General features: G+C 55.4%; 1 protein-coding gene across 1 annotated transcript in view; it reads left to right on the forward strand.

Moving 5' to 3' along the window:
- Positions 1–3,408, forward strand: part of AACS (acetoacetyl-CoA synthetase) — a 54,423-nt gene extending 51,015 nt beyond the window's left edge. Inside the window, exon 18 of the mRNA XM_046025876.1 lies at positions 2,194–3,408. Coding sequence (XP_045881832.1) covers positions 2,194–2,331 — 138 coding nt within the window. The 3' untranslated portion in view covers positions 2,332–3,408. The remainder of the gene's footprint in view (positions 1–2,193) is intronic.
- Positions 3,409–10,881: the final 7,473 nt, after the last annotated feature.

A 10,881-nucleotide genomic window follows, 5' to 3' on the forward strand; every position in this document is an offset into this window, starting at 1 on the left:
CCTGGCCCTGCACATCCAGCCAGCTTTTCCCCAGTGCAGTGCTGGTGTGTTCTTAAAATTATTAATGAGAAAATTAATTTTAAGTTTTTTAAAGAGCCGCTGGGGTGCCGTTGCTCTTGCCTTTTAATTTTAAGTTTCGCCCGTGGAAAGAGGAGTCGAATCTATTTAGAGGCGCGTCTCCAGAAAGCTGCCCCCCCTTCCACTCTGTTTAGCTTCTGAGTGGGGGAGGAGGGGCGCCCAGACTAGATCTCAGCCTCAGCTGGGACTGCTGACATGCGGACGGTGGCCGAGAAGGGAGGCTGCCGTGTGTATGTGCACACGTGTGTGTACAGACGAGCCAGGCTGTACAGAAGCCGGCGGATCGTGATTCTCTGACGGAGAGATGGGGCAGAGCGTGACCAGGCCCCTGTGGGAGCACAGCTCTGATGCTGTCCTGAGCAGGGTCCAGACTTCTGTCCACACACTTCTTTTAAATATTGGTTATGCGTGGGAAGGGTCCCAAGCTTGGGACTAGTCTCTCTGTCTCTCTCGGTTGGTGACTCCCAGCGACTCTGTGGACAGTGGCTCCCGGGGGAGGAGGGTACCTCTTGAGTCCGTGACCCTTACTTCCTTCTGATGAGGGCCTAAGGCTTTCCTTCAGGGAACCAGTTCTGTCTGCTTCTGGAACATTCTGGAGTACGAGAGTTTGATTTTCCCCTTGGCTCTTTTTTGTTGAAATGGGACACCTGTCCTTTGTTACTGGAAGGGTTATTCCCCAACTGTCTGTGGTCATGAGGTTAGTGACACGGTTTATTTGAGAGATACAGGAAATGTTGGCCCGTCTTTCTGTCCTCGGCATGGCTATCAGGTTGCTGTCAGCTCCCGCCCTCCACGGGCACTGTCTCCTCTCTCTGGTTGGGCTGGGAAGTCACTTTGAGGGTTCCCTGAGATTTTTTGAGGCGCCTGTGTTTCCAGAGCCTCCTGATCTGAGCTGATGGATTGGGTTGGCCCTGTGTGTCACGTGCTGGGGTGGGGGTGGCCTGGCCAAGGAGACTGGGGGACACTTGGGGCATTGTGAGGCTGGCAGGCCCCAGGCAGGCACAACCGCCCCGACTGAGCACATCTTTGTCCCCATTCGCTGTTGAGACGCCTGTCCCATACTGATGGAGGCAGTGTGGTGTGTGTGCCCCAGGGAGGCCTGAGCCATAGCCCCAGGGGTGGGGGAGTCCTCTGCCTCCCGCCACCCTCTTTGCCAGGGGAAGCGGTAGTGGGATTGCATCTGAATCACGGTCTTCTTTCTTTTGTCAATCGGTGGAAGATATAAATTATTAGCTCCCCTGAGCCATTCTTGGGGCTTTTGTGTAAAGCTTCCAAGCCCATATAGCATGTGAGACTCTTGCGTTCCCGGCCGAGAGGGGCTGACACCCCAGTGACAGCAGTCCCTGGGAAGCTAGCGCTTAGGTCCTTAATTAGTTCACACGTCGCCTGAGTTTCTCAAATGAATGAATTTTAATTACATCTCAGGTTGGAAAAAAAAAATTGTGCCCGTGGAGGAGAGATCAGGACACTGCCGTTCTACTAAAGGGCTCTGTCCTTGAGTCCCCTGGCCCCCAGACGCCGCACTGCCCCCAGAGGCCTGCAGGGAGCAAAGGCGGCACGTGTGGGCCACAGGTTTTGGGGGAGCTTTGCATGTTTGGAAGGAGTCTGACTGCCCCATCCCACCCTGATGAGTGGTCCTGAGGACAGATTTGGGGACAGCTTGGTGAGGCTTGTGGACGAAGCTCACTGGCCATGGGATCATGACGAGGTGGTGGGAAGCCAGCCTGCTGCTGACATGCTGGTGGTGGCCTGATTTTATGGTACAGAGAAGGCTAGTGAAGTCAGTGGCACTGACAAAAAACCGACAGTCTGACAGCGAGGTCCTTGCTAGAGCTGTCCATGTGTGAGCCCCTTGAGCCGCCCCCCTGCAGGGAGAGGCGCTGGGGCCCCCGTCACGCTTGAGGAGGCCATTGGGACCTCTGGAATCAGCCCACAGTCCCCAGACGTGGTGGCCCGCGTGCTCACCGCGGTGGAAGGCCCCCTCTGTGGCACAGTGCGCGGTGGGCTCCAGGCGGGGTTCGTTCCATCCGCGGTCTGACTGCCCGGCCCTGGGAGCCCCAGGCTCTTCCCTGCTCGAGGCCCAGCCGCTTGTCTTGTTTCCTCTGCCCTGTGCAGTACACCCTCAACGGCAAGAAAGTGGAAGTGGCCGTGAAGCAGATCATCGCTGGAAAAGCTGTGGAGCACCGAGGGGCCTTCTCGAACCCTGAGGCCCTAGATTTGTACCAGGACATCCCTGAGCTGCAGGACTTCTGAGTTGGCCCGGCCTGCTCGGCACCTGCCACATGCGTCTGTGCTGTGACTTTCGTGGGGTCCAGACGTTACTTTGGGAAGGCAAGTGTCCGCGGGCTGGGGGAAGAGGCGTGTCCGGGCCGCAGTCGTGTCTGGTGGCTTCCCTACTTCTTCCTGGACCGTGTCCTGACCTTCAGAGGCCAAAAAGGAGCATTTGGTTGTGTGTGTGGCGAGGCTTGGAGAGTGTGTGTCTTTGCACAAGTGTTCTTGCATGCGCCGTGCCTTGAGGAGTGGAGGGTGGCCTGTGCGTGGACGGTTGTGGCCGACAGCCATGGTCACGGCCACGGCCACGCTTCCCTCTCTGGCAGCGGCGCCCCTCTGAGGAGCCATCTTGCCTTCAGCCTCGTGCCTGTAGTCCCCTTTACTGTCTTCAGGTATAAATCTGTGTCTCCCTCTTACGTTGGTCTCCTGGCTCTGGCTGTTGTCCCTCCGGGCCTGGCTGTCCGCTGTGACACGTGGCCTGGTCCCTGGGTGGCCCACTGCTCCTGCAGGTCCCGGTGCAGCTGCGTGTCGTGTCCACCCGACCGCACTGCTGGCCAGCAGAGGCTCCCGCGGGACCACACATGGCTTTCATGCTTCAACGGGGTTTCCTTATTTCATGGACTTTGAGTGGTTTAAAAATATTGTAATGTTTGTTATCCGGTGTGTGTGGGTGTTAGACAACTGGTAGTCCGCCCTGCGGGGTGGCCTTGCTCTCAGGGTGCCGGCAGGCCGCCCAGGCAGCAGGCACGGGTCCTCCCACATCGCAGCTGCCTGGCCTCAGGGGACACGGCCTCACTGCTCCTCCCCCTGGGGGCTCTCGGGACCTCACGTGGAAATGGTGTTCCCAGCAGCTGTAAATCGAGTCACGGGTTCATTCGCTGGGCTGTTCGTGTGTGTCCTCAGTTCAGCACATTAACGAGTTCCTGTAATCCTAATGTTCGTTTTTGTATTTTTAAAAACAGCACAATGAAAACCTGTTTTGAATCCCTTTTCTTCTGGATTATAAAAACACAGGGGGAAGGCGCTAGGGGGAATTTACGCAATAAACGTCTCTCTGTATATACGTGTCTGTGCAGACACCCGTGTGTGTGCGGTATGCTGGAGTTTCCTCTGGACGGGCGACTGGATCCACGTCCAAAGCTGCTTGTGTTGTGGGGGCCGTGCCCCATGGGGGATGTCTGGCCGCAGGGGTGGGGATTCCTGGGCCCTGGGCATTTAGCAACGGTTCCCAGTGACCGAGAGGCCAGCTCCCCAGAGGAGAGGCCCGTCCTTACCCTGGGCTCCCTCATGGTTCCAAGCAGCCAGGTACCCGAACAGCAACCCATGTCATCGTAAGACCCACGCATCCCTGGGACAGTGTTGCAGAATCCAGGCTTTGCCCGGAAAGAAGGGCTGCTTTTTCTCCCGTCTGGGGGATGGTGGAGGCAAGCGTGTGTCCGGGACCTGGGTGGTAATTGCACTGCGCCGTCCTCCGTCTGTGGCTGCCCTGCCTCTCACCTCCCATTGTGTTCCCAATAGGAAGTTGGAGGAAGTGATGGGTGGGCTGGGTGAGGGGCAGAAAGGCCCCCCTCAGCTCAGGTCATGATCTTGGGGTCCTGGGATCGAGCCCCGCATCGGGCTCTCTGCTCAGCAGGAAGTCTGCTTCCCCCTCTCTCTCTGCCTGCCCTTCTGCCTACTTGTGGTGTCTCTCTCTCTCTCTCTCTCTCTGTGTCAAATAAATAAGTCTTCAAAAAAAAAAAAAAAAAAGAAAGAAAGGCCCCCCCCCCCGATCTGTCCCCTTGTCATCAGCCAAACAGTGGCTCTTCTGGAAACCCCACCCCATGTGGCTCTGCTGGTACCTAAGTGACCAGAAGTGGGCCACACGGCCATCCCCAGCGGCAAGGGTGTCTGGACATCTGAGTGTTTTAAACAGGACTCGTCACCTTTTTCATATTTGTTTTTTGTTGCTATAACAAATTACCATGAACTCAGTGGCTTAAAACATAAATTTATTACAGTGGCCGGAAGCCTGATGCAGATCTCACTGAGCTATAGTCAAGGTGCACCAGCTGCGTTCCTCCCCGAGGCCCCGGGGGAGAGTGTCTCCCTTGCCTTTTCCAGCTTCCGGAGGCGCCCTCCCCCATGGCTGCAGGCTCATGCTCCGTCCCCAGAGCTGCAGGGCCTCCTGCCTCCTGCTTGCATACAGAAGCGCTCCGTGATCACGTCGGCCCCGCTCCAGTAATCCGGGATCATTCCCCTATCTTAACATCTGTTGATTTGCACGCTCACTTCCATGTGCTGCCTTAAATCTCCTGGCCGTAGAACCCGACATCTTCCTGGGGCGTGTTGGGGGCTCTACTCTGCCTCCCTCACTTTGCAAACACAGTTGAGTCCTGCTGGTGAGGAGGATGGGAGAGCGGCGATCAGAGGCTGTGAGCTTCGTGCTGGAGCCGCTGGGTGGTTGGGACCCCTGGCTGTCGACTGACCCTGGGTTCAGCTTGTCCCCTTACTGTGGGCCTGGCTGCCAGCCTCCCTCCCGGGACTCGGGCTCCACCCCACTGGGGGCTCGGAGCCCACATCAGACTGTCGCAGAGGTGTTGTTAAGACTTAACTGCTGTGCCTTTTGAGTTCCAGCAAGACCCCCCGGCTGGCCAAGCCCACACGTCCGTGTTAATATGCTGCGCTGGACAGCTTCATTAATGAGAGACAGATGGTCTGAGCGACCGCCATCGAACCCCGCGGTGCTGGCTCTCCCACGATGTGCCTTGGCCCCGGCGTTGCCCTGAAAGCACCTGCTGGTCAGTGGCCTTTCCCTTTGCGATGCCTGCAGGTTGTACCCCCCAGTCTACTTCTCAACCTTCTCCCAGTTCCCCAGCACGCCTGTCCCCCGACCTCGCCAGGAGCATGGGGACCTGCAGTGCCACCTGGCTGGGAGCTGCCTGGCCAGGGGGCTCCCTCCTCCGAGTCTGTCTTCCCACCTCTAAGAACTTTCTCGGGGGTGGGGGGAGCGACCTTGCCTACCCCCACCTCCTCGCCTGTACAGAGAGTACTCACCCCCCCAACACCTTCTGGCCGTGCTCCTCTGCACTGGCTTCAGAACGACCCCGCTTGCTACGGGCATGTGCCTGCTGGCCCCCGCTTCGTTCCCAGCCCCGGAGGACCCCAGATCTGCTCTCTCATTGGGATCTCCAGTCCTGAGCAAAGCCCCTAGCAAATGGCCTGAGCCCACCGAGGCTCAGGAAGGGTGTCTCCTTGACATTTTAACCCACCACCACCATGTTTGTGGACAGGAGAGACCCTCTCCTTGGGCTTCAAGTGCCCAGGGCAAGGTGTTGTGGGGAATGAACTCCCTTTGAGGGCCCAGCCACGTCCCCAACCCTGGACTTGAGCCTTCAAAGGGAAAGCCGCACACAGATCTGCGGTAATAAGCGGTAGCGATTTGGCTCAACCGGAAAGAGGTTTTTCCCTGCAACAGCTTGAAGGTGAATGGGTGGCCTGAAGGGTAGGTGGCTTGCCTTTGCAAGGTCGCCCGTGTGACCCGCGCTTCTAACACCCCATTGCCGCACCATCCCCTACCTGGCGGCTTGGTCCTGTGACCCATGCCCGCAGCATTCACACTGCAGCCCCCTCCCTTCCGCTTCCTGCCCATCCACCCCCACCTGTCCCACAGCTGCACTCAGTGGCAGGAGGCTGGGCGGTGTGCTCGCTGGCTGGATCACACCTGACCTGCAGCTGGAATGTCAGCCCCGGGGGAGAAGGCATTGTGCGTGTGAAGGCAATGCTTCCTTGTCTTTGTGCCTCTGCATTTTGAAGGTAAATTGTAAGGTTTATGAGGCAAACTTGTGGGCTTGTATAACATTTTGGCTGTGTGCGTGTATGCGCGCATGTGTGCGTATATGTTTGTGCCTGTGCAAACGTCTGCATGTGTGTGTGTGTGTGTGAACCTGTGTGCGTGTGTGACTGTGTATGTGTGCGTGTGCTGACATTACACACAGCTCATCCGAACCCAGAAGAGCAGCGTGGTGAACACATCAGGTGTGCGTGTTTTCCGTCAGGGTGAGGGACCCGAACCGGGCGCCCACTCACACGTGGCATACGTGGGCAGCAGGGAGACTCCCCCGTCTCACGTTTGCCTGGCCCGACTCTGGCTGCTCATGGCTCCGCCTTCTCAGCCTGTCCCCCTGAGCAGTTGCCGGGGGGGATGCCTTTCTGTGTCCCAGTCAAGCGGCTTTTCCTGGGCGTCTGCAGGTCTGGGGACCGGGCAATAACTGACTTTTCCAGCGACATACCCTGTTGTCACTGGGCCAGTGGTCACCAAGCGTGGTGAGTCCCTTGCTCCAGGGAGTGGGCGCTTGGGGCAGGAAGACAGGTGGTCAGCAAGGAGTGGTGAGGAGACCTGACCAGACACCATGGCCAAGGCCTCTCCAAGGAGACGGTGCTGAAGGCTGGCCTCCGAGAGAAGCTGCCCCGTGAGAAGGTGGGAGGTCAGCCCGTGGGCAGAGCAGAGCGAGCCTCAGCCATGGTCTCGAGAAGCACATGGACTGACCCAGAGGATCAAAGGAAATGTGACTTAGAGAAAGGGTGCAGAGCCGAGTGGGAGAGGGGCCTCGTTGTGGAAACTAGAGTGTGGACTGTGTTCTGAGGGGCACCAGGGAGCCACAAGTTGTTGGAGCCCAGCAGTGACATCGGTGTGTGCTCATTAAGAGGGTGGCTGGTCAGAGGAAGGATCTGGATCAGGAGCTAGGTGGGTCCAGCTGGGTCCAGCTTTCTTCCATCTCCTCCTCCTCTGTTCTCTCGCTGCGGTCCCAGCACCCTTGTGCACAGAACTTGAGAACCACTGTGGTTCATCAGGCACATAGGAGTTGAACACACAGCCAGGACAGGTGGAAGCCTGTCGTATTTGGCTAGAAGCCCAAACTGGCTTTGACGACTGTGGTTCTGTCTCTCCGGGCCACGGTTGCCTTTTCTGTCAGTTCTGAAAGCCTGCTACTATTCTGTCTCCGTGTCCTCAAGACTGTCATAAGCAAATAAGTGAAGGCCTATTAAGATGATGTTTAAACTACATTATGAGCCAAGCCCTGGCTCGGCTCTCGTGGTCGATCACGTCGGAGCTCAGCCTTGACCATCCGAGCAGTAAGCGGATGGTCTCATCATATCATTAGATGACTTCCAGGGGAGAAACAGTTGTTCATCAACTTATTATGTGCTGGAACGGTTTGCAAACCTCTTCATCTTGCTGGGGCTGCCCTCCCTGTTCTTCTGCCTCCTGCCTTCTTTCCTGGCCTCAAACAGCTAAGGCACAAGTCAGGTTGGTTTTAGGAGAGTGAAAAGAGGTGGTTGTCGAGTGGCCCCGCATGGCTTGAACCTAGTTTTCCCATTCTGGGCTCTGAGTTTATCATTCTCGCGTTCCCACTTACCACTTACCTGTTTATGGCGTGGTACGATTCTTTGTGGGGTCCATTTCCTTTTTTCAGTCACGACTCAGGATTTTATTGGCTACAAGGAACAGAAACCCCATCCCAAACTGGCTCAAGCAAGTAAGATTATTGGCACACAAGTTTGAAAACTCCAGTGCCAGGATGAGCTTCAGGTGTGGCTGGATCTAGGGGCTCTAATGGCATCAGGGTTCCCCCTCTCCATGGGTTAGCTTCACCTTCCTCTGTGTTGACTGCTTTCTCAGATGGCTTCTCCTCTTGCTCTGCCAACCTGGATACCTCCCACTCCAGGATTTTGTCCTCCCAGTGCTGAGAGGGGAGAAGGATTTTCCTTCTGGTCGTTCCAACCTGAGTTCCAGTATTGAAGATCATTGGGCCATTTGGATCACACGTGGCTAGGCATGTGCTGATTGGCCAGGCCCGGGTCCCATGATGCCCACTGGAAACCAGCCATACTCAGTTATAGGGCCTTGGGTGGGGGGGTCCCAGAACAACATGGGGCTCTCCTTTCAGGAGTACGGGGCAGCCAGCCTCTCTGTTTCTTCTCATCCTTTCATAGGTGCTGGACCTTTTCCCATCCCTCGCTTGCTCCTTCTTTCTCTAGGAGAGAACGTGTCTAACCTCCTCTGTCTCTCTCTGTTCCCCTGTCCATCCCCAGCAGGACAGGTTGCCTGGAAAACCAGCAGGGTCCTGGTGCCTATGAGAATGGATTTCCAGATTAAGAAAATTGGATGGGGGAGGGAGTGGGGGGAAAGTGCTGTGTTTCTCCATAACACAAACTCTGGAAAGTAAAGCTCTGAAATCTCATGTCTGGCTTTCAAAAATCTGGAATAATGTGTAGCTGCCCTGCATCCCCCTGAGCACCCTGCAACCCCTGTGCTGGGCCAGGACTGGCTGGATGGAGGGGCTGTGTGGGTAGGAGGGCTTAGCCCTCCTCGGGGGCCCCTGCTTCTGCTCCCCCTTGCCCTCCCTCTTCCTTGTCCTGCTCTCCCTCTCCTCCTTCCCCCTTCACTCCTCACTCGCTCCTCACCATCAGCCCTTCAGAGATGGGCTCACATCCTTTTTCCCTGGAAAGCCTGTTGTGCTGTACTAGTCTGGACTAACTCATTCCCCTCTGCGGTAGACATGCCCTACAGTGGCCCCATAGTTCCTGCCCTTAGCACCCATACTTTTGCGTTACCTCCTCTTGGATGGGGACAGGACCTGTGACCTGTTCCCTATCAAGAGAAGATAGCAAAAATGAAGAGATTTTGCAGATGCGGTTAAGGTCCCTAATCAGTTGACTTTGCATTAATCAAAAAGGAAGACAGTTTTGGTGGGCCTGACCTAATCAGATGAGTGTTTATAAGAGGGTCTTATCTGATGTCAGAGACTCCAAGTAGCAGAGACTTCTGACTTTGAAGAAGGAGGCTACCATGACTTCTGCAGCCACAAAGAAATGAATTCTGCCATCAACCTGGGGAAGCTTGGAAGGGGATCCTTCCTGAGTTGGGCCTCCAGATGAGAATACAGCATGACCTTTACCCTGAGCTGAGAACGAGCTAAGCCATGCCTGGACTCCTGGTCTACAGAAACCATGAGGTAATACATGAGTGCTGCTTTAAGCTACTCTGTGATAATTCATTACGCAGCGATAGAAAATGAGTGTACCTTCTCAGTGGTCCAGGCCTCCGCAGATGGGATCACACTCCACTTAACACCTTTCCGTATATGAGTGCTATCTCTTTGGCCTCACTCAGGTCCTTAAGGATGGGAATCCTCCTCCTTTACCTCTTCCCTGTCTCTGCCGCTTGGTGCCAACCACTGGTAAGGCTTCATTTCAGTTGGGACTGGCTCTGTGACAGGAAGCCATCTCTTATCAGTGGCTTCAGGCTCAGTGGGATCCAGGGGCTGGGACAGTGGGATCATGATTCAGTATCTCTCATGGAATCTCTAAGCCAGGAAAGTATTGTGGTTAAGAGCATGGACTCAGGAACTGGGTTGCCAGAGAAATTATAGGATGTTCAAGGGTCCCCGGCTGGCTCAGTAGAGCCTTCAGCTCTTGATCTTTGGGTTCTGAGTTTGAGCCCCATGTTGGGTATGGAACCTACGTAAAGTGAAAAATAAAATTCAGTAAAAAAACATAGGATGTTCAGTTAAATTTGAATCTCAAACAGTGAATAGCTCTTCAGTGTAAGTATATCCTGAATATAAGTATATCCCAAATATAACGTGGGACATATTTCCACCAAAAAGTATTCATTGTTTATCAGAAATTCAAACTTAGCTGTCCTATAGTTTTGCTACATTTGGCAACCCTACTCTCTAACCAAGTACTTGGATCTGAAGTATGGTTCCTCTTCTGTGTGTGTGACCATAGGGAAGTTACTTAACCTATCTGAGCCTCATTTTCCTCAGCTATAAAAGTAGGGATTAAAAAGATGAACTCTAACAGGTCTGTGGGGGACAGTGGGGTGATCACATGGCCTATGGGTAGGGCCAGGCATCTGGCCGATGCTCACATAACATTACCTAGAGTTACAGTCTCTCTTCTTTCTGAGTAGGCCTGGCTTTTGGGGGGCCTAAGACTCAGGGAGGAGTCTCCTGGGCCTGGCCAAGATCATGTGCCCATCTCAGAACCAATCACCATTACCAGGGAGATGGGAGGTTCTGGTTAGGCATACCTGGGTCATTTGCCCTTCCCTGCAGGGGGTGGGTGGGGCAGCCCACCTGGACACACCTGGAATGAGAGTGGGGAAGGAGAAGGTGGTTGTTGGGTTGTTGACGGTGGTGCTGGGGGTGTTGAGGATGGGTTCCCGAGGGCATGGGCTCCCCATCAGTACGGTGTCAGAGGGTCAGTGAGACCCCGGGACTTGGTGCAGGGAGGTGGGGAGGGGGAAAGAGCTGATGCTGAACTTTGAGTTTAGGGTCCTGCCTCCTCTACGGCACTAGCCCTACCTGGAGTGGTGACCCTGGGTGCAGCGGGTGGCCAGAGTGCGTGGGAGGAGGGCCTTGTTTCAGGCCAGGGAGAGAACGGAGCCATGCCTGGATCTGGCCTGGAAGAGATCCCAAATGGAACCTCAAGAAGAAAATTTGTTTTTCTGCTTGTGGACGTTCTCGTGTCATGAACACAAGTGAG

The sequence above is a fragment of the Meles meles genome, chromosome 12, assembly GCF_922984935.1.
Source record: "Meles meles chromosome 12, mMelMel3.1 paternal haplotype, whole genome shotgun sequence".
Lineage (NCBI taxonomy): Eukaryota > Metazoa > Chordata > Mammalia > Carnivora > Mustelidae > Meles > Meles meles.